The sequence below is a fragment of the Myxocyprinus asiaticus genome, chromosome 41, assembly GCF_019703515.2.
Source record: "Myxocyprinus asiaticus isolate MX2 ecotype Aquarium Trade chromosome 41, UBuf_Myxa_2, whole genome shotgun sequence".
Classification (NCBI taxonomy): Eukaryota; Metazoa; Chordata; class Actinopteri; order Cypriniformes; family Catostomidae; genus Myxocyprinus; species Myxocyprinus asiaticus.
The window spans coordinates 22458298-22481727 of NC_059384.1; the positions used below are offsets into that span (position 1 = coordinate 22458298).

The window sequence follows — 23430 nt, forward strand, 5'->3', positions numbered from 1 at the left end:
CACTGTTTTTTTTTTTTTTTTTTTTTTTTTAAGAAAAGGAGGGGCAAGTCAAAATAATTTTTTGCAGTAATCAACATTATGCCACAAATGCTGTCGATTGAGCTTAACTTGTACTGAACCCGGAATATTCCTTTAACGGATATGACGGTGTGGGCCGGTCCCGAACCAGCGCGTGACCGTGACTGAACTACAGCAGTTCCAGTGCACGAGCGTTAACTCTGTACAGTATCATTTACGCATTAACCTCCCATTCATAGCGAAGCTGGAGTTTGCCAAGAGATCCCTGCGATTCATTCAGTCGTTTCTTTCTTTCATTATCTCTCCGCTGACCGTTTACCGAAAATTACAGGGTATGTGTGACTGCTGGATTCGCCTCTTCTGTGAGTATACATTCGCGCCTCTCTCTCTCTCTCTCTCTCTCTCTCTCTCACACACACACACACACACACACTTTGCTTGTGTTTGACAGTGTTGTTAACGGAGGTGATGGAGGAGCCCATCTCATTTTGCTTACTCATACCGGTAGTGCAATGAACTGATGCGTTTTAAAGTCAACATCCAATTTATACGCTGTGAATCTGTACTTCATTATTTTAAAGGCCTGATAATGGATTTTGTAAGTTTATGCTCTATGTATTAAGATAGATAAAAAGAGTACATATTAGAATCTGTAGTCACCAAACTGTCTTGATTGTTCTGTTGTGTATGTTTGAGAGAGAGAGAGAGAGAGAGAGAGAGAGAGAGAGAGAGAGTCTATTTTGGTAACTTATAGGCTGTGTTATTTAAGAGAGCAGGTGCCTTAGGCAGGGCTCAAAGAATATTTGTGTATTGTGATTTGTTATACTTTTTTGTGTACTTCTTTGATATTTTTCAAAATTAGTAATTGTGAAATGCTGAAGAAAGTACATTATTTTTGAAGGTTAAGAGGGTAAAGATGTCAGTGTGTCAGTGTGTGCTCTTTTACCCAGGAGGAGGATGCTGTTGTTACCATGACAACTAATCCATTTAAACTATGATGTCCTCAGGAAGAGAGTATGGGATGATTTCATTGTGTAGTCATACAGTAGACTTCTTGTCTCTGCTCAATCTCATTTTCTCTCTTGTTTTGTTTCAGTTAATAACTGTTTTATAACAATTAGATTTAATTGTTTTATTCTACTGTGGTATTTTATTATATTTATGCAGGATTTTTTTTGTTTTGTCATAGTGATTAAATTTTTGTGGTTACACTTTACAATAAGGTTCTATTTGTTCACATTAGTTAACATGAACTAACAATAAAAAATACTTTTACAGCATTTATTAATCTTGGTAATGTTAATTTCAACATAAAGTAATGCATTTTTTATATTTGTTAACATTTGTTGTTGCACTATGATCTAACATGAACTAACAATGATTTTTTTATTATTTTTTTATTATTAACTAACATTAACAAAGATTAATAAATGCTGTTAAACATATATTGCTCATTGTTAGTTCATGATACTTAATGCATTAACTAATGTTAACGAATGGAACCTTATTGTAAATTGTTACCGTATTAGGCTTTCACCGTGGTTACATCAGAACAGACCAGAGATGACTGTGACATCATAAGGGCAATAGAATCTCATTATTTTGTCAACCTGTCTTAATGGAGAGATTTTGTATTAAAAGAACTGTGAATGGGATGATTCACAATTTCAAAGATGCCAGTGCTGATGTCATAAACAAGCCCTCAAGTGAAGCAGATCAGTACAGACATTCATTCAGACAGTAGATATGATCTTAATGTTATACTGAATATACTCCCATTATAACACAGAATCAGATGACTTTAATATTGATCCAAAAAGGCAAAAAATGCCTATATTTTCCTTTTCAATTATAAGGCTAGTTACTAATTGTAAACCCCAGCCATTGTCTTTACATTGTGGCTTTTCTGCATAGTGCAAGAAAATATCACAGTCATATGCCTAAATTGTATTTATTTATTTTTACTAAACTTGTCCTACCCTTACTAATGAAAAAAAAGGCAGTTTGTACATTTAGTATAAGTGCAGTTAAACACTAGAGGGTAGTCTAAAACAAAGAGAAAGTGGAGAAAACCCATGACCGAAATCACATACTCAAATCAGAATAGTTTGTATAGGATGCAATGCAATTGTTTTAAATTCCTAAAATATTTAAAATATAGGCTATAAAACCACTCTCACATTTCCTACAACATCATTAACAACCTCGTCCACAGGAGCTTTTAGGCTATGTAAAGTCAAAAATTATGTGAAAGCTTAAATGGATAATTCACCAAAAAATGAATCATTTACTCCCCCACATGTTGTTCCAAACCCGTATGACACAAAAGCAGACATAAGGCAAATGTTTGTGCCTCTGTAACTATTCATTGTCATTCCATACAATGAACATAAATGGTGACTGAGGCTAACATTCTCCCTCCTTTTGTGTTCCTCGGTAGAGAAAATGTTATACAGGTTTGGACTTTGGAACAACATGAGGGTGAGTAAATGATGACAGAATTTTCATTTTGGGGTGGACTACTCCTTTAATGATTAAGTTTTGAGAAAATGAGTTTGTGTATGTGTGTGGTTAAAGGCCCGCCCATCTCTCCAGACTTCACAAATCACTCAGTGAGACCTTTCAGTTACAGTCTACTTTTCTTCCTCTCAGTCACCATCTCTCTCAGCCACACAGATAATCATTTCCTTTCAGGAACCCCCCCACCATGAAAGGTGCTGTTCTGATTTAAACTTAAACATCATGTCTCAAAGACCTAAGATTGATATGATTTCCTCTTCTTCCTTGGAGTTAATCAGCCTGTGTAAGTATACGTGTTTGTATGAGAAAGAGAGCCTCAGTGGGAGAGAGATAGAATGAAAACAAAGGAAATTTGCTGTCTGAAACTCTCTACCAGTGTAGGCATGCAGAAAAATACACAAACACACACAGAGAAGGATTATTTTAGAGTGACTTCTATAATCTCTTATCTTTTGTGTATCCCTCCTCTAAATCTGTGGCCTGAAGGTTACCTTTAGATAGGTATTATAAAGAGGAGGTGATCTAATGCATTTCTGTCTCAGTTTTACCCACGTACATGCCGTCATCAAACTCTCTGTAATAGGACCTTAAAGTCCCGAATGTGTTCAGTATTATTTTATTATGCACTTTATATCAGACTATATCAGCTTTTTTTAATTTTTTTAAATTTTTTTTTTTTACTATCCCTATCTGTCTGATTAGATGAATATTGGAAGTAGATATTATAATCTTACTATGATCATATTTTTGTTATAGCTCTTGGGTAAAGCGATCATACTCAAACCAGACTCGCATACATTCAACCGAGGGTCAACCTTATTATGAAGACTATGAGGATTTTTACCAAAAGATTTAAATGTGTTCTTAGGATGAAGGTAACTTTCATGAAATGCAGTCCATGTTGTTGCAATTTCACTGGGGCAGGTTGTCACATGCATCAGAATTTTATAAAATTTATTAATTACAATATTTGTTGGCCAAAACAATGTTTTGATATTTTGTGTATGTTACCTTTCCATTTTTGTTATTTAATAGATGGTTTTGTGTTTCAAATTTGTTTTGCATTTTACATTTTGCTGAAAAGCTTATAATAGGCTGTTTAATGGTGGTGTAGATTTAAAGGGATAGTTCACTCAAAAATAAAAAAATAAATTATTTTTTACGGTTTATGTTTTTACTGCACAGGAGGTTCTGATGCCTGATTTCACATGAAACTGAACCGTGAAAAATATTTTACATATTGGCCAAAATGTAGGTCTCAGCGCATCCCTAGTATTATTGTTATCCCTGAGATGTGATATTATTCAGTGTTGGGAAGAAGCACTTTTATTTTCATCCTGTAGGTGGCGATAAATACACAAGTGATGATTCTGCCACAATCTGAAGTATTTTCACCATCTGACTGTTTCTCTGTTGACTTGCTAAATCTAGTGGAATGTAGTCTGTCATTGTAAATTGTAACACTAAAATGTGCTTGTCATAATGTCCATTATATCTTTGTTATCTGATTTAAGGTGCTTTTTAGTATTACAAAGGCACATTGTCTTTTAGATGACCATTTCAGAAACTAGTTCTTCTGTATCTCAATCTAATTTTGGAGAGTGCTTCTGAATTCTCCTGACTGTTTGATGATGGAGCACTCTCTGTAATTACAACTTAACGGTCTCTCTTTGAGAATTGTTCTGCTTTGATTCAGGCCACACAGAGAGGAAGTGTGGCCGTTAACATGATCCTGTCGCACTGCCTACCACAGGAAATACAAGAGGAAATCTCTCCTCTCCTCTCCTCTCCTCTCCTCTCCTCTCCTCTCCTCTTGTGTGTGTGGGCAGGTTTAAGTGGTTTACGAGGACAAACTGGTTATTACAAGGGTATTATGCTATAAATGTGGTTTATAAGGGCATTTCTAGTTTCCCCATGATTCAAATTGCTTAAAAAACATACTAAACAATGTTTTATTGAAAATGTAAAAATGCAGAAAGTTTTTTGTCAGGGTTAGGTTTAGGGGCAGAGTTAGTGTTAGGGGATAGAATCTATAGTTCATACAGTATAAAAATCATTATGTCTATGGAGAGTCCTCATAATGATAGCTGCACCAAAATGTGTGTGTGTGTTTGTGTGTGTGTGTGTGTATGTGTGAGTGTGTCAGAGTATGTCGGATGGTTTAGGTTTTCACTACAAGGGTGGGGCAAACCTTAATTACAGACTGTCTCTACTCTTCCAGAAAGAGTCCTCTGTGTCTGTGTGTGCGCGTATGTGTGTGTTTGCCCCTAAATGTTTTGGGAGGGCCCTTTAATGGCATATATCACTTTAGTACAGGAATCTCAAAACATGCATTTATAAAAAGCCAAAAATTACAACATGCCACTCAGATTGAGTGTATATGTGTGTATTGGAAGAGGTGTGTGTGTTTCTACTTCAGTAGTTTAGGAAGTCTTTTATAACACAATGCAGTGCATTCCTGCACTTCTGCTGGGCTCCTCGTTTATTTCTTGCATTCTTGCCCACTCACCCCCAACCCCCTTTATGTGTGTGTGTCGGGGGTCTCTCAAGTCTCCTAAAGATCACTTAAACTCTTGGCATATTCCTGAACCAGCACCAACCAGCTCTGCACAAAACTTTAGAAACACACTCCTCCCCCACACACCACCTGGTCCTTTCCCCAACCCCCTTGCACAGGATACCAGGGGTCAGAGGTCAAACCTGGAGACACAAAGCATAAAGGGAATGAGCCAGAGAGGGATAGATGGGGAGAGGCAGAGTGAAACAGAGAAGGAAAGAGAGATAGGTGAGTTGCAGGTAGTTAATAGGGTGGTTAGTCAGCTGAAAAGTTGATTAGATTGAAATCAGTATTGCTGTTTAGATTACAATACAATTTGTCATTCTTTCATAGTTTGTCTCATGAGTTGTGCATTGGGCATGCTGCATATAGTTGCGGCGTGAACTCTTGTCTACATTCCTTTGTATTTATATGTAAATGTGCAAGTGTCAGGTTTGACCTCTCAAGATGTACGAGATCTCAACCCGAAGACCTTCAAATAAACACATGCAAACACAAAGAAAGTTCATACTTGTGTTAGATACAGGTTAGTATCTGTTGCATTTTCTTGTAAGGTATGTGTGTGTAGGTTTACTTAGCTCTACTTTGAGGACAAAATTTTTCCCAGAAGTTAGCTAAGTGTGACAACCTCCCTTTGGCGTCATCAGGTTCAGTCTTCAAAGGTAAAAATTATGCCAAAGTTTTCTTTTTGGGTCAGGGTTAAGACCAAAGTGTACGTATTTCTTGTGCCGCCTTGTGCCATAAATTTTGTCCACCATCCGCATGTAGCCCAGTTTTTCCAGAGATCCTTTTATACTGAGATACCAACATCCACTGCTTGACCATAAGAGAAAGTGTAACACAGTAAATCACCATTTGTGGATACCATACAAATAAATGAGGAGAGCCATAAACTGACACCTACCTGTTGCAAAATTGTCAGTGATTCACTTGTAAAACAGCAGTTTTATCTAGGTATGTCCCGATACCGATACTGGTATCGGAATCGGCTCCAATACCCCACTCATTTACTCGTACTCGTGCTCTTAAAAATGGTCAGATACCACCTGATGTACGAATGTAATTACGTAAACACTCAGCGTACAAATTAAAATCACATTATCTCCTAGTGAGAATATTTAATCACCAGAGCTGCGATTTAATGAGATAAATTCTATATATAGTTTGCATGTGTGGCACGCTTCAAATGTGTGCACTTGTGAATGTGTGGAGACAGAAAAGGGAATGCCTGCTGCACGTACCTTTTAAAGCTCCTCCTTGGATCATACAGGGAAAAAAACCATCATGAGCATCGAGCTCTCTGTTTGTAGCAGATGACAGCGAACAGAGCGCAGATTCACTTTGTAGCGCAAGTCGCATACAGAGGACATACTTTCTTAATTAAATAGCAGCCTTTTGCAGTTTAATAATCACTTTTAGTAACATAGCAACTGTGTTTTATGGACTGAAAAGTCATTACAACAGAAACAACTCAAAATAATAGCTCAGTCACAATTTATATGAAAAAAAGTATGACAGAAATATATCACTAATGTAAAGTTAATAATATTCACTGTATTACTACTACTACTACTGTTACTACTACTACTAATAATAATAATAATAATAACTCAATAGTAATTGTATTATACAGTTGAAGTCAGAAGTTTACATACACTTATGTTGAAGTCATTAAAACTAATTTTTTAACCACTCCACAAATTTAATATTAGCAAACTATAGTTTTGGCAAGTCGTTTAGGACATCTACTTTATGCATGACATGAGTAATTTTTCCAACAGTTTTTTTGCAGACAGATTGTTTCACATTTAATTGACTATATCATAATTCCAGTGGGTCAGAAATTTACATACACTAAGTTAACTGTGCCTTTATGCAGCTTGGAAAATTCCAGAAAATGATGTCAAGCCTTTAGACAGCTAGTCAATTAGCTTCTGATAGGAGGTGTACTGAATTTGAGGTGTACCTGTGGATGTATTTTAAGGCCTACCTTCAAACTTAGTGCATCTTTGCTTGACATCATGGGAAAATCAAAAGAAGAAATCAGCCAAGACCTCAGAAAAAAAATTGTGGACCTCCACAAGTCTGGTTCATCCTTGGGAGCAATTTCCAAATGCCTGAAGGTACCACGTTCATCTATACAAACAATAGTTCACAAGTATAAACACTATGGTACCATGCAGCCATCATACCGCTCAGGAAGGAGACGCATTCTGTCTCCTAGAGATGAACGTAGTTTGGTGCGAAAAGTGCATATCAATCCCAGAACAACAGCAAAGGACCTTGTGAAGATACTGGAGGAAACAGGTAGACAAGTATCTATATCCACAGTAAAACAAGTCCTATATCAATATAACCTGAAAGGCTGCTCAGCAAGGAAGAAGCCACTGCTCCAAAACTGCCATAAAAAAGCCAGACTGAAAAAGTGTGTGCGAGCAAGGAGGCCTACAAACCTGACTCAGTTACACCAGTTCTGTCTGGAGGAATGGGCCAAAATTCCAGCATCTTATTGTGAGAAGCTTGTGGAAGGCTCCCCAAAATGTTTGACCCAAGTTAAATAATTTAAAGGCTATGCTACTAAATATTAACAAAGTGCATATAAACTTCTGACCCACTGGGAATGTGATGAAAGAAATAAAAGCTGAAATAAATCATTCTCTCTACTATTATTCGGACATTTCACCTTCTTAAAGTAAAGTAGTGATCCTAACTGACCTAAGACGGGGAATGTTTTCTACGATTAAATGTCAGGAATTGTGAAAAACTGAGTTTAAATGTATTTGGCTAAGGTGAATCTAAACTGTTCTGACTTCAACTGTATTTAAGCAATATCTCACATCTGTGATGCTGTGTTCTGCAGCACTTTATTTGCCCAAAGTATAACTCCAGTGCTGTATTTTGGATTGTGCTGTGAGGTTCTGTATTAAAGCATTTCATTTGATAAAAAATAATACAATATTATGTTGAAAATGTATTGTTATATTGTCATGTCATTAAAGTTTTAATTAATTTATTTATTTAAACACCATTTCGATGATAAAATTTAAATAAACTGTTGATATGGAGTTCAGAAAAAATAAAACAAAAAAACAGGCATCAGACTCGGTATCAGCGAGTATCAAAAATGAAGTATCGTAGTCATACTTGTTCTCAAAAAAATGGTATCAGGACATCCCTTATTTTATCATAGCAATTTCCACACATAATTATCTCCAAAAGGATCGTTTAATGTAAAACATGTTGATGGTCTGTTTCCTCACAAAAGCAGTTTATTCGGCATACTGAAGCATCTCCTCCTTTAACGTCCATTAAAAAAAATTAACTGCCTCTGGTCTCCTCGCCAGTGTAGCACCATATTACGCTATCTTATGCTAACCTTGATAGAGGGGTTCTGGTTCTGGCTTTCAGTTGCATATCATTTTTGAAAGAGAGCAATGCAAGATGCTTCTAACCTTATACTACCACACAAACACACACACTCAGTGACCCGTCTGACACAGATGTGTAATCACACTGGTATGTAGACAGTCTCATTGAAACACCGGGAGTATAAAGGGCTTGGCTGAGTTTTGAAGGGAGGTAATTGGTGAGTCAGTTTATGTGAGTTTATTTAAGTAGTATATTAAACCAATGTCAAGGTGAACGTGTCTAGCAATCTCTTTTATGTGTGTCTTTGTATTTCCTAGTTTGCAATGATTGTGTTCTCACTTCAGCTGTTGTCAGGTATGCTCTCAGGAACTAAAGCAAATGGGCCGCTAAACTTGTCATCCTCTTTTACTATTTCTCTCTCTCCCTCTCTCTCTATCATTCATCTCTGCCTTTCTCTTCTCCTCCTGGAGGGCATGTCTTTCTTGTCATACTATAGAGAAAGAAAGATATTCATCACTTAATTTAAGATCTTGGACCCTTGCGGATACTTTAACATATTAATCTCAACTCTCACTAATTCTGAAGGATAGGGTAAGGGTTAGGGTAACTAGTTAATTAATGTTTCAAGTTTCATACCCAACCTATTTTTTATTCTATTTATTATTTTAGGATGAACTTAAAGTTTCACGGTTTGTAACCTGCATTCTAAATGTAGGCAACCTGTTTTTTGTTTAGTTTGTTGTTTTATTCTGAAAGAATGCAACCTATTTTATTTTCTTTTATTTTACAATTGAAAGATAATTAAAAAGCATATATCATCTCACACCTCTGTCTCGAATGAATTGTCATAATTGTCTGGACTTTGATTTATTCCTACTTTGCCCTGTGATTATGACACTTCATTTGTCACCTGTCAGCTGCTTGTTCTGCACATGCGCGTGTGTGTTTGTGAGCAAGCGTGCATGGGTGTGTATTGTCACTGATTGACAGCAGCGGGGAAACTGGCCGTGTGTATGTCTGAACTTAGGACAAGGGAAAGTAGGTCACATTCACTGTTAGTAAACAAATGCACTCATGAGTTTAGAGTAAGCGGTTATGACTGCTGATCGCTGCAGGATCTGCCTACTTTCAAAATCTGTAGTTTCTAATAAACAGACAATTTATGCTATACTCTCAACATTTAGCTTAATTGTCATATCTTTGCTTAAATATTAGCTGGCCTGGTGTTCTATTTTTATTTATTTTTTAGTAGGGACACACACACACACTGTTTTGCTAAAGGGCCACACATTTTGTGTTCTTCTCTGTTTCCACGGCTACACTATCACAAAAGACTCCAGCTGGCTGTGGAGAGAGAGAGAGCAAGGGATGGAGAGAAAGCGAGAGCAATGATGACCATCCCCTTTCTAAACACATGGCAGCTGGGCTGAACTGTCATTCTGCACCCTGGCCTCCTTGCACACACAAAAACAGGCTGCTATCCCTTTTCTGGGTTTATAGCGCTTTGTGTTTTTTGTGTTATTCTGATAATTCCCTGCCATCTACTAGAGGGAGCACAACTAAACTGTTTGAATATGTTTCAGAGGGAGTTATCACTTTGTCTTTTTTCAAAGTTTTAAAAGCACAAATCAAACATGTTTATTAGCTATCTAAATGACTTCTATTGTTTTTATATAAAGCTATTTATAATTACATCAGACAAACCCAACTCTAACCCTACCGAAACTGTATTATACTATATAATGTTTATTTTTTTTAAATGCTTCCCAAATAACAACTATTTACTGCAAAACTAGTCTCTTCACAATGGGCCTGGTCTCAATCTCCCATAATGACAGCAGAAAGAATGTGCATCTTTAAAGGAATGTACAAATGATAGGATTTGTTGCAAAATGTTCATTAACACATAAAATAGTTCACTCATCCCTGGTTTATTTAAAAGAAAAGCAAAAGTTTTAGTTACGGCACTTACTATAGAATGGAATGGGGCCTGTCCATAATGTATTTCAAATGTATAGCCACAATATGTTCTACAAGCGATTTTATTACATTGAAATCATATTAACGTACAATGTTTACGTCTTGAGGCCATACTTTTAAAACAGTGTGTATTTTAACGTTTAAGTGTTTCACTGTAACTGCAAATATATATATATATATATATATATATTTAATAAACAAGGGACGAGTGAAAATGATGTTTTTGTGGTAATCAGCATTATGCACAATACTGTGCATTAAGCTTAACTTGTACTGAACCCGGAACATTCCTTTTAGAATTACAGTAGTTTAATTTAGTGCACAAATACAGTGTAAAAGAAAAAAAAAAACATTTGAATGAAAAGGAAGCATTATTCACTTTATTTATGAGTCATTTTTCGAATTGAGAACACCCCTGGATGTCCTAGGGAGATTTTGTCAGATTTTGCCCCCCCCACCCCACCAAATGCTCTCTCTCATTGGTCTCCTCTGTGTCCAGTGATCAGCATGCCCAGAGGTGCGTTCAGTCTTCCCTCCTAATGAAGCATGAGGCTGAAAGGGGAGTTTCTCCAGGCAGGGGCAAAAAAGAAGGGATGAATGGATGATGGAGGGGGTTAGTGAAGGAGTAGAGGGGGCTGAGCAGGGGCCGTCTTTGATACAGCGCTGACCCGGGCGGGGGGTAGTGTGTTTTTAGGCAGGAGATTCACCATTCACACTCCTCTGTCGGCTGCACGTTTGAAGCTACTCACAAAGAGGAGTTTGTTGGCTGGGGGCCAGATCAGGGTTTTGTCATTCACAGACTCCCCCTTGCTCTCCTCCTCCTCTTAAACCTCTCCCTCATTCTTGTGCTCTTTTGAAATGAGAAATGCTTTTTCATCCAAGAACGCAGCCAATTAATGTTCAACCAACAGGCTGAATTTCGGTTTAAGTGCAATAGCATGATGCGACAAATCAAGCGCATCATGTTTGCAGCGTAGGCAACTTTAATGGTTAAAATGTTTTGTTTTGTTGTTTTTTTTTTTTTTTTGCATGACTCAATCTCAGTGTAGATGTGGTGTATGAATGTACTTTTTTTGTATTAAAATACTTTCTTCTGTCCCAGCTTAATATGCATGGCAAATATGAGTAAGCATTTTGGATGCTGATTTCACAGAAAAGTGTAAACACTGTTACGCTATTAATACATTGCTATGTTTGTTTAAGCATTCCAACCAACCCAACATTGCAACAATGGCTCAACTAATGGTTTGTGTTTGGGGCGGGACTATCTGTCTGTCCGGCCAATGGTAGATAGGAGAGGTGTTCAGTTATTATTTTTGCAATTTATTATAGTGTCACTAGTGGCGGAGAAATTACACACTTCACATTTAACTCAGTTGTAGCACTCAGATCACTCCGGATCCAAGTGGCAGATGTTAGACTGACTGTGTTGTTGAAAGAAAGTTGGACTAAAAAGTTTTAGGGAGTTTTTCTTTCTCTGTTCCTGCCTGGTGGAGTTCAGGAATTCTCTATCATACTCCACTTCCCAACTGTTGGATAAACATGATGGCCTTCAGTGTGTGTGTGGTTCTGGAGGCGTAAATCGCCCATGATCCAAACATCAAAGTGTATCCGTGGAAACAGTGAGGTAGTCATTAATGCTGTTAACATGGCATGCCTTGTTTTTATACCCTGCCTTTTATTGTGTGCTTGTGTGTGTTTAAGGAAAAATAAGTCAATTTGGAATATGTATCCTACACATCTGGTGTTAAAAAGTAACCTATATCATACTGCGGTGGCCCATGTTGTAAAAACACTGTGCTTACCTGAGATGTCCAGCCTCTGAAAAGACTTCTGACAGCTCTCTGGCAACTGACTTCCTCTTCACTTTGTGGAGTCCAGACAACCCATTGACCTTACTGGCATTCCTTTGTGTGGAGGGGGTATCTGTGTGTGTATGCTTCTATTAGCAGATATTGTTTTGTTATTACAAGGTTATACAAATATATCTTTGAACTTTTGGAGCTGACCGTGAATCTATAAAAAATGCATTTATAAATATCCCATTGAAAAGATCAGCAATGCTGGTCACCAACATGTTTTTGATGCTTTTTCCCAGCATGGGATGCTGATGTTCCCTAGAATCCCTACCAGGCTTCATAACTGGCTTAACCATCAACCACCCTTGGTCGTCCAGCTTCATCAAAATGACCATACTGGTTGACCAGCATTTTAGGCCGGTAAACAACATGGCTATACTGGTCCACCAGCTAGACCAACTTTCATTTTACTCAACTCTATTCTTTTTTTAATTAACTCCACTATTCTATTGTATTCTACCTAAATCTATTCTAATCTATTCTGTTCTGCTCAAAGCAACATTACTTTCTATTCTAATTCTACACTAAGTCAACTCTATTTGATCTCACTTTATTCTATTCTATTGTACTCTGTTGTACTCAAATCTGTTCTTATGTATTCCATTCCATACTTATTTGTCTCTATTCTGATCAACTCTATTCTACTCTTTTGTACTCTATTCTACTATGGTGTACTTAACCCAAATCTGTTCTAGTGCATTCTATTCTATTCCATACGTATTCCACTCTTTTCTGCTCTACTCAACTGTATTTTACTCTCTGTTGTACTCTACACTAGTCTACTTTATTTTATTTAACTATATTCAATTGAACTGTATTCTATTATACTATTGTACTTTATTCAAATCTATTCAATTCTATACTTGTTCTACTCCATTCGGCTCTACTCAATTGTATTTTACTCTTTGTTCTACACTATACTTGTCAACTCTATTTTGCTCAACTCTATTCTATTTTTCTCTGTTGTACTTTTCTCAAATCTGTTCTACTGTATTCAGTTTCATGCTTATTCTACTCTATTATGCTCTTCTCAACTGTATTTTACTCTCTGTTCTGCTCAACACTAGTCAACTTTAGCTGTGTCTCGTTTCGAAGGCTGCGTGCTAGGTAGGACGTGTCCTTTGAAGGCTGCAGTATACTGAGCATCCTCCTTTAAACAAGTCTCATTTAAACGAGACAGCCTTCGTAGGACAAACGGAAACGAAACGTAACATGGTTGCTATGACAGCATGCCACTTTTTAACAAGCGCGAGCGCTTCGAGTGAGAATGGAACAAAGTCCCTTTGGAAGGGAATGTATGAGGTAAATTTTTGGAGAGTTATAAAGATGTAAAGAGAAAAAAAAAATAGATTTTACAGGTGTACTTTTAGTCTATAATACTTTATTTTAATTAAATATAATATAATTATACATATTATATACTCTGCACCCATCTACTGAGGTACTTCAACATGAGAATTAACATGACTTGCGTTTGAACATCATATTTACGGGCAAATTGGCGTTATTTTTTTTTAAACATTTCTGTTGAAGCAAAGAATTGTGGGTTGTGAGTGCCCACGAAGGATACACCTCATGCATCCTCCGAATTCCCATGAAAAAAGGTTGCATTCGAAGGCTGCATTTGAAGTGTCCTACTCGCTTTTCTGAAATGAGACAGCCTCGATGACATATGCGGCCGACAAATGCGACCTCCGGAGGACGCAGCCTTCCAAACGAGACACAGCCTTTGTTTAACTCAACTATATTATATTGTATTCTATTCTATTATACTCTGTTTACTTTATTTAAATCTATTCTGCTGCGTTCTATTATATTCCATACTTATTCTACTCCATTCTGCTCTACTCATCTGTATTTTAATTTCTGTTCTACTCTAATCTTGTCAACTCTATTTTTACTCTGATCCGTTCTACTGTATTATGTCCCGTACTTACTCTACTCTATTCAGCTCATCTCAACTGTATTTTATTCTCTGTTCTGCTCTACACTAGTTAACTTTATTTTACTCACTGTATTCTATTGCACTCTATTCTATTATACTCTATTGTACTTTATTAAAATCTATTCTACTGAATTATATTCTATACCATACTTATTTTACTCCATTCTGCTCTACTGAACTATATTTTACTCTCTGTTCTATTGTACTCTATTCTATTGTACTCTGTTGTACTTTACTCAAATCTGTTCTACTGGAGTCCATACTAATTCTACTCTATTCTGCTCTTCTCAACTGTATTTTACTCTCTGTTCTACTCTACACTAGTCAGCTTTTTTTACTCAACTTTATTTTATTGTTCTCTATTCTACTCTATTGTACTTTACTCAAATCTGTTCTGCTAAAACCTATTCTACTCTATTCAGCTTTATTTTAGTCTTTCCTATTTTACATTTTTCAACTGTATTTTAATCTATTCTATTCTACTTTGTTGTACTTTACTCAGATTGGTTCTACTGTATTCTGTCCCATACATATACTACTCTATTCTGCTGTACTCAACTCTATTTACTCTCTATTCTACTGTACACTTGTCAAATCTGTTTTACTCAACTGTAATTTATTTTATTGTACTCTATTCTATTGTATTCTATTCTACTCTGATGAACTTTAATCAAATCTATTCTAGTGTATTATGTTCCATACATATTCTGCTCTATTCTGCTCAACTCTATTCTATTGTACTCTTGCTGCTCTATTTAACTTTACTCAAATCTGTTTTACTGTATTATGTTCAATACTTGTTCTGCTCAAGAGTCTTACTCAGAATGATAAGAGTTAAAAATCCAGATTGTTTTTAGTTTGGAAAATCACATCTGACTGTAGTTTAAAGGGCTCCAGGTGGTGGATATTTTGGGCTATTTGACCTGTGGTTTACCTTTTGACACAAAGAGAGAAAGAGAGAGAGAGAGAGACAGAGAGTAATGGCTTTAAAAGAAAACCACTGGACTGGGTGGGTCAGAGAACTCACACATACAAGCTTGACACATGACACAAACTCATACACACAGGTGAGAACAAGCACACACAGATACACACAAAATGCGTGGCTGGGTTGGCATAATAGTTTAAAGAGAAAGCCTACTTTCCTACTTTCCCAATGCACTGTGACCCAGTTTACATAGGTACACACATACACAGCCATCACAAACCTGTTTCACATCCTTTCTATGCTGTGTGAGAGAGAGAGACATTCAGAGCTGTTAAAAGACACCAAGATGATCTTCTTACAGGGCTATAATCTAAAACAGATGTGCTTTGGCACACACACAAACACACACTCACGTACACTCAAATGTCATAAAGGAAAAAGAGAGATCTTCCGATCTAATCCTTTCCCTGCATGTGTTCAGAAGTAATGTTTGTGTGTGTGTCTGGGCCTGCTCTAACCTGCTCCTGCCAAAAGCAGGAAATGAGGGAGCTATAAGAAAATGGACTGCCACTGTTTAGTCTCTGATCACACACACACATGTACACACCCACAGACACACACATACAAAGTGTTTAGTCTTCCTCAGCAGCTGTGCTATTCTAAGAAACATAGGCAGGAAGATCACAGAGAGCAGAAATAGATGGATGATTTTGGGACAGTCATGCCAAACTCTTGTTGTAGTTTTACTCTACAATACTTTAGAACACTCTACTCAAAAAACAACACGATTCAGTTCTACTTTGTGGCACCCTGCTATGCTCTAGAATAACTCTTCTTACAAAACTCTGTTCTACTTATTTTTCTCTACTCACCTCAAGTTTTAAATATTGTACTATATTCTCTGTTCAAATCTATTCTGTTCTAATCAACTCAGCTCTATCCAACTTTATTCTGTCTAATCTTGTTTTACTTCCCTCTATTCTACCAACTCTATTCTACTTTACACAAGTCAACTCTATTCTACCTACTCTGTTCTAATCTATTGTATTCTACTGAACTCTTCTCAACTCTATTCAACCCAACTCTGTTCTGTCTATTCTGTTTTACTTCAATCTATTCTACCCAAATCTATTGTACTCTATTCCGTTCTACTCAAATCTAGTTTACTCTACACAAGTCAATTATATAATCTACTCAGATCTACTCTAATGTATTCTACTGAACTCTACTGAACTCTTTTTTACTCTAGTCATCTCTATTCTAAACAACTCTATTCCATCTTCTGTTTTACTTCACTCTATTCTACCTAATTTTATTCTAACTCTATTCTACTGAACTCTATTTAGTTCTACTCAAATATTTTGTTAAAAAAGTCAACTCAGTTCAGTCTGCTCTATTCTACTCTTGTATTTTACTGAACTCTACTGAACTCTGTTCTACTCCATTGTATTCTACTGAACTCTATTTTACTCTATTTTACTCTTCTCTAATATACTTTAGTAAATTTAATTATATTCTACTCTTCCTTGTTGTACTCTAATCTATTCCACTCTATTATGCTCTACTCAATTCTACTATGCTTTATTCTACTCTATTATTCTATACTGTAATGTTCTCTACAATATTTTGAATAATTCCACTGTGCTCTAAAAAAAAAAATTCTTGTTTCTTTTCCTTTTTTTTTTTTTTACATAATACACAATCTGAATTTTCTGTCTTATTGTATTCTCGATCTTTTAAGTTAATCTTACTTCCAAATTGTCTCATATTGATGAATGTATTAATTTGTTGTGCAACACTTAGTAACCTATCATGTCTTCCTTTTCCACAGTATCATCATGTATAACCACCTACAAGAAAACTCCGCCCCCGGTCCCACCCAGGTCAACACCCACCAGACCATACATCTCCATTACAGCCCAGAGTAGCACAGAATCAGCCCAGGATGCCTACAATGAGCTAACCGGCTCAGTCCCTCCTATCCGGGCCTTAACAGCTGCCCAGTCTGGCCTCAGCAACTCCACAGAGAGCATCGATAGCATGAAGGCCCTGACGGCAGCCATTGAGGCAGCAAATGCTCAAGTCCATGGCCCAGCCAGCCAACACGTAACAAACAGCACCATCACCATCACCACAGCGACCGCCACTGCTAGTGTAACACACATCTCACAAGACGCTAAGAGAGACGCCCTTAGGAAGTGCCTGTCCATTGGGATACAGGTTGGCAACCCACACATGCATACTCTCAAATATCCCACATCTGTGTCTGCCTATAGGGTTACAGATTTTTGTGACATAAACCGGACCAAAGTAACACTAGAAACACTGATAATTATTTGAACTTCATAAATGTAGTCAAATTTGAAAGAAAGAAGTAAAAAACACACAAAGCCTAGTGAGCTGTCTACCTACACATTATTTTGTGTGTAATTGAAATGTTCTAGGAATGTTCCTATTATGCCCAAAAATGTTGTCTAGGTAGGCAGAATACTATGTTATAGAACAGAATATTGTCAGATTATTGATTATTGAGTGTGCTCCAATGTAGTGTTTGTTGTAATGGCCATAAATGTTGTTTAAGTGTGCAGCTCACTAGGTTTTGAGACAGCAATTATTTAGTCAATTCTCAGATAATTGAGTATGCTCAAATGTAGTGCATGCTATGATGCCCAAAAAAATCCTGTCTAGGAAACTAGGTTTTTAGATACAGGCATCTTTTACAGTATATTCTCTGATTACTGATTATGCCCCAGTAAAGTATATGCCATCATACTTGAAAATGTTGTCTAGGTAGGCAACACATTAGATTTTGAGACACAGCCATCATACACAGTATATTCTAAGATTATTAAGTATACTCCAAAATATTGTGTATGCTATGATGCCCAAAAGGTTGTTTATTTAAGCAGCACACTTAATTTTGAGACTTGTATTATCTACAGTGAATTTTCAGAATATTTAGTGTGCTCAAATGTAGTGCATACTATGATGCCCAAAAATGCTATCTAGGTAGGTAGCAAGCTAGGTTTTGAGATACAGGCATTTTTTACAGTATATTCTCTGATTATTGAGTATGCTCCAGTATAGTGTAGGCTATGCTATCATGCCTGAAAATGCTTTCTAGGTATGCAACACAATAGATTTTGAGACACCATGTAAAGTATATTCTCAGATTATTGAGAATGCTTCAAGAGAGTGTATGCTACAATGACCAGAAATGTTGTTTAGTCAGGCAGCACAATAGGTTTTTTAGAACAGCTCTTATCTACATTATATTCGCTGACAATTGAGTGTGCACCATGTATTGTGCACATAATGGTGCAGTTTGCATGTTTATAATAAATACGTGCTTCCTGTGTAACTACATCCTTCAATATTGTGTACTATTTGTGTAAGATTTTAACTTTATTTTGCTATATTTACAAAGGAAAAATTAGATACGCTTCAGTATTACAAACAACAACATGTTCAAATTAGCTGGTGATGTCCAGACTCAGTATTGAATGTGTGTGTGTGTGTGTGTGTGTGTGTGTGTGTGTGTGTGTAGGTGGATGGTCCTGAGGAAACTGGCCAATCAAATGTGCATTGCAAGTTTCAGTCGGTGGGCATTCAAGTAGAGGATGAAAGATGGTGAGTATCCACATACACTCACTCACACACACACACACACACACACACACAATCCAGATAAATATTCCAGTACTGTACATCTCTAGCTTTTAACCGAAATCATTTGCTTATATGAATAGAGTCATTCTAAACATTATAGATGTGAGGACTGTAATTATGAAACCTGTTGAAGAATGAAAGCTTTAACAGGAGAGAGAAAAGAAAGTGAATGAGAGAGTGATAAAGAGAGAGAGAGTTGTCAATTCAAGCACATGCTTTGGTGAAAATGACCCTCCCATTCTCTGTCTCTGTTTCACACACACAGCTGTCTCTATCATGGTGGTTTGGACACTGGGGCCTCTTGAAAGGGTAAAGGAGTGGGAGGCATAGAGACAGCTGCTCTGTGTGTGTATGCGGGTGTGTGTGTACGTGTGCGCATGGCCATCTGTTGCTGTGCCCATTTTGAAGCAGGCAGGCTGCTGGGTCACAGACATGGTCAAGTATTAGCCCCCTATGTAGTTCTCTCTCTCTCTCTCTCTCTCTCTCTCTCTCTTACACTTTCCTTTGCTTACTCTGACTCACACACCCTCAAATGTATTACTCCCTTTGAGCGGGAGGGACAGAAGAGAGAGAGAGAGATACCCCTTTTAAACCAACATGGTGCTGGTGCCGGAGCTGATACCCAATCAGTCTCCATTCTGGGTCGGAAAATTTGGCTCTGCACAGCCCCTAAAATTGCTTGTTTCAAACATGTAACTGATAACGTCAGAGGTTGGGAGCGGAATCATTCCCTAAATGTATAATGTTTTTAAACCAACATGTTGTTATCAGTAACTTGTAATGGTTACATCAAAGCCAGGTCGTGATGATGGCATAAAGAAGCTGAATTCAAATTAATTATAAAAACTTTAAATGTTACAATTTATTTGTAAGACATGGGCAGGTTAGTAACATAGTCCATTACGTTACCTTTCTGCTCTCAAGTGAAAATGTGGGCTGGTTCTGGAAATGGTTGATAGAACCCCTGGCCAAGCACATTTCTGTGAAATAGGGGTGGGAGAGAAAAAGGGAGAGGGGAAGGGAAGTAAGATGCTCAGTCCAGTAGCTGTGCTCTGTGTTTTCCCTTAAAGGTCAGTTAGAAGTTCAGCCATTGCATAGTAAAATTTCCAGCTCTCAGCCAAAGTACTGCCCAAGAGCAGAGATACTGTGCCATTACAAATATATTATACTGACACACACATAAACATAGTAGTTTTATAGATGGAAAGCTATGTTCAAATGTGTATGTATGTTTGGGGACAAAATCGCCCTTTGGAGACATTCGGGGCATCCTCAATTAGAAAATCAAATCATAATTAAAGCCAATACTGTTTTTTTTTTTTTTCATTCTTAAAATGCAAAACTTGTTCTTTTAGGGGTGGGGGTAGAGTGTGTCTATCATAATTATAAGTAGCTTTATATAAAAAACATTAGAAGTCTACAGTGGCAAGAAAAAGGATGTGAACTCTTTGGAATTAGCTGGTTTTCTGCATTAATTGCTCATAAAATGTGATCTCATCTTCATTAAAATCACAAGTATATGCAAAGCACAATGTGCTTAAGCTATCAACACACAAACGATTATAACCTTTCATGTATTTATTGAATACATCCCATTAAACATTAATAGTGCTGTGAAAAAAAGTAAGTGAATCCCTAGGCTAAAGATGACAAAAAAAAAGCTAATTAGAGTCAAGAGTTGGCAAACCTGGCATCCAGTTAATGAAAAGAGATTGGAGGTGTGGGTTAGAGCAACTTTGACTTCTAAAAAGCACTCAAACATTTTAAGTTTGCTGTTCACAAGAAAAATCTGCTGACGTGGAGCATGCCTCGCAAAAAAAAAGAGATTTCAGAAGACCTACGATCAAGAATTGTTGCTTTGCATAAAGCTGGAAAGGGTTACAAAGTTATCTCGAAGAGCTTAGATATTTATCTGTCCACAGTAGGGGTGTTACCACGGTAATACGGTATCACGGTATTGAGGTGCATTGATAATATTAAAAGCAGTTCAATATTTGGTTATGAAATAGGCTATTTCTGATAAACACAGGTCAATATTTCAGTTATAACCAATTCTTGAACTTAATTTTGGATTTCTTCAACTTTAATCCTTTAACTTTTGATCTTGAACATCAGCACACTCTTTTAATCCAACAAGGTAAAAAAAAAAAAGAAAGACATTTTTTATTTTTTTTGTGCAATATGTACAGTTGTCAGATGATTATAACTAAAAATATTTTGTCATTGTTATTTTATAATTTATGAAATTGAATTGTAATCATTTGTAATGATTATTGCCCAGATTAACACTTCAAATATGCATTTGCATGCGTTCAGTAATTTGTTGCATTTGTGATTTAGTTTAATTCTACAATACTTACTGAAAATATATTATTCATGTGCATTTTATTTATTGGCATTTTGTCCAATACTGTCTATTTTCAGCCACAGTTTCACTGTCAATTTCTTGCATGCATAACAATTTCCTGAACACCAAAAGCCATGCACTTTGTAAACCCTATTTAGACCTATGTTTTACAAATAAAACATATTATTAGTAGTATCAAACACATTGGCCTACTGTTGCACTGCACTTAGGCAAATGAACAAACAGTTGGAACATTGTAATGTTGAACGAGGTCTTAAATCCGTTTGCTGCATTTGTGAATGTGACAGAAAGCATGAACATAACTTTAACCTACCTAGTTTTTTTTAAACAGAGACTATAATTTATTGTCCTGTATACTGTATTTCCACTTATATTCCTTTTCGCAAATTCTGTGGGATGGTGCTCATGGTGATGGTGCTTAAGCTTTGAAGTGTTTCCCGCCTGAGACGACATTTTTTTGCGACAAACTTTACAGACTGGGTAACCATCAACATTGATGGTGCTTCGTGGGTCTTTTACATAGCCAAGTAATCCCAGACAGCGGACTTTAACCTCTGTGGCGGCGGAAATAAAGGTTCAGGCTCGGACATATCTGTATGATCTGCTCGTGCTGCACTCATGCTGCGCTGCGCTGCGCTCGTGCTGGACTTCTGATGTGCTCGTGATGTGCTGCGCTTGTGACACCTGCATGTCACCTTTAAAATTGAGTGACAGTCAAATGCAACATGAGGAAGGCGCAATTTAAAGATTGATTTTATCTCGCCAAGTTTATATGATGCTGTGTAAATGTCGCAGATTCTGTCTTAATTAAAGTGATTTGGATTTTAGAAAAGTTCTGAAAAAATCTGTCTTTATATTCATGCAATACTGTCAATGAGAAGATTTCAACGGTATGGTAATCGTCCATTTTAAAACCGAGGTATATTGTGAAACCATGAAACCATTACATCCCTAGTCCACAGTTAGACAAATTGTCTATAAATGGAGACAGTTTAGTATTGTGGCTGGCTACTCTCCTTAGAAGTGGCCATCCAGCCAAGATGACTCAAAGGGCACACCACAGAATGCTCAATGAGGTAAAGAAGAACCCTAGAGTGACAGCTAAAGACTTGAAGGAACATATCTGTTCATGATTCTACTCTAAAGAAAGCATTAAACAGCCATGGTGTCCATGGCAGGACACCACGAAGGAAGCTGCTGCTTTCCAACAAAAACATTGCTACATGCCTGAAGTTTGCCAAAGATCATCTTGACACTCCACAACGCTACTGGGAAAATGTTTTGAGTACTGATGAAACCAAGGTTGAATTGCTTGGGAAGAACACATAGCACTAAATATGGTGTAAAAAGGGCACCGCATACCAACATGATAACATCATCCCAACGGTGAAGTATGGCGGAGGGAGCATCATGATTTGGGGTTGCTTCGGGGCCTGGACCGCTTGCCATCATCGAGAGAAAAATGTATCATACGTATGTCTGGTGGATGCCACCTTCTGTGTCTCCTTCCCTTTCCCGCCAGGTTGGAGAATCTGTGGCAGCAGGTGGGGGGAGTGGGAAGTCTGGGCCAGTGTGCTGGCGCTGCGGGGAGCCGGGCCACTTCCAGGACCAATGTTCGGTGATGGTTGTGGGGGTGTCGGTCCGGATCCCCCACACGCCGCATACTGCCCCTGACCGAGCAAGGACATATCAGATACCTGTGAGTATTCAAGGGGGTACATACCTTGGTGGATTCGGGATGTAATCAGACCTCGATTCACCAATGCTTGGTTCAACGTGAGGCTTTGGTTACAGCACGTAGGGTGACGGTGAGGTGTGTGCATGGGGACGTTCATAAATATCCCTTAGTGCCCGTGGCTGTTCAATTTCGGGGCAAAATATAGAGGCAGCGGTTAGTCCTTGTCTCACCCATCCACTGATTCTGGGTATGAATTGGCTGGAATTTCAGTTGTTATTGGGGAGATTATGTGCCGATGGGTCCTGCATCAAAGTGTCTCGGTATGTGGTTTGCGATTCGCTGGTTGGGGAGGTGAAGCCAGGGCCATCTACGTCAGCTCCACGTCAGAATGACACAAGGGAGGGGGAAGTCCTGGCTTATCCAGCCCTTAGAGGATTCCCTGATGGGGATTTCCCTTTGGAGCAGATGCGAGACGAGACCCTTAGACATGCCTTTGATCAAGTAAAAGTGATTGATGGTCAATGCCTCCAGCCAAACAT

General features: G+C 37.5%; 1 protein-coding gene across 4 annotated transcripts in view; it reads left to right on the forward strand.

Annotated features, from left to right (window-relative positions):
- Positions 1-23430, forward strand: part of LOC127432000 (disks large-associated protein 1-like) — a 195432-nt gene that overhangs the window by 150731 nt on the left and 21271 nt on the right. For all 4 annotated transcript variants that reach the window (XM_051682716.1, XM_051682715.1, XM_051682714.1 and 1 more), the window contains 2 exons: positions 17008-17396; positions 18724-18806. In XM_051682716.1, coding sequence (XP_051538676.1) covers positions 17008-17396; positions 18724-18806 — 472 coding nt within the window. The remainder of the gene's footprint in view (positions 1-17007; positions 17397-18723; positions 18807-23430) is intronic.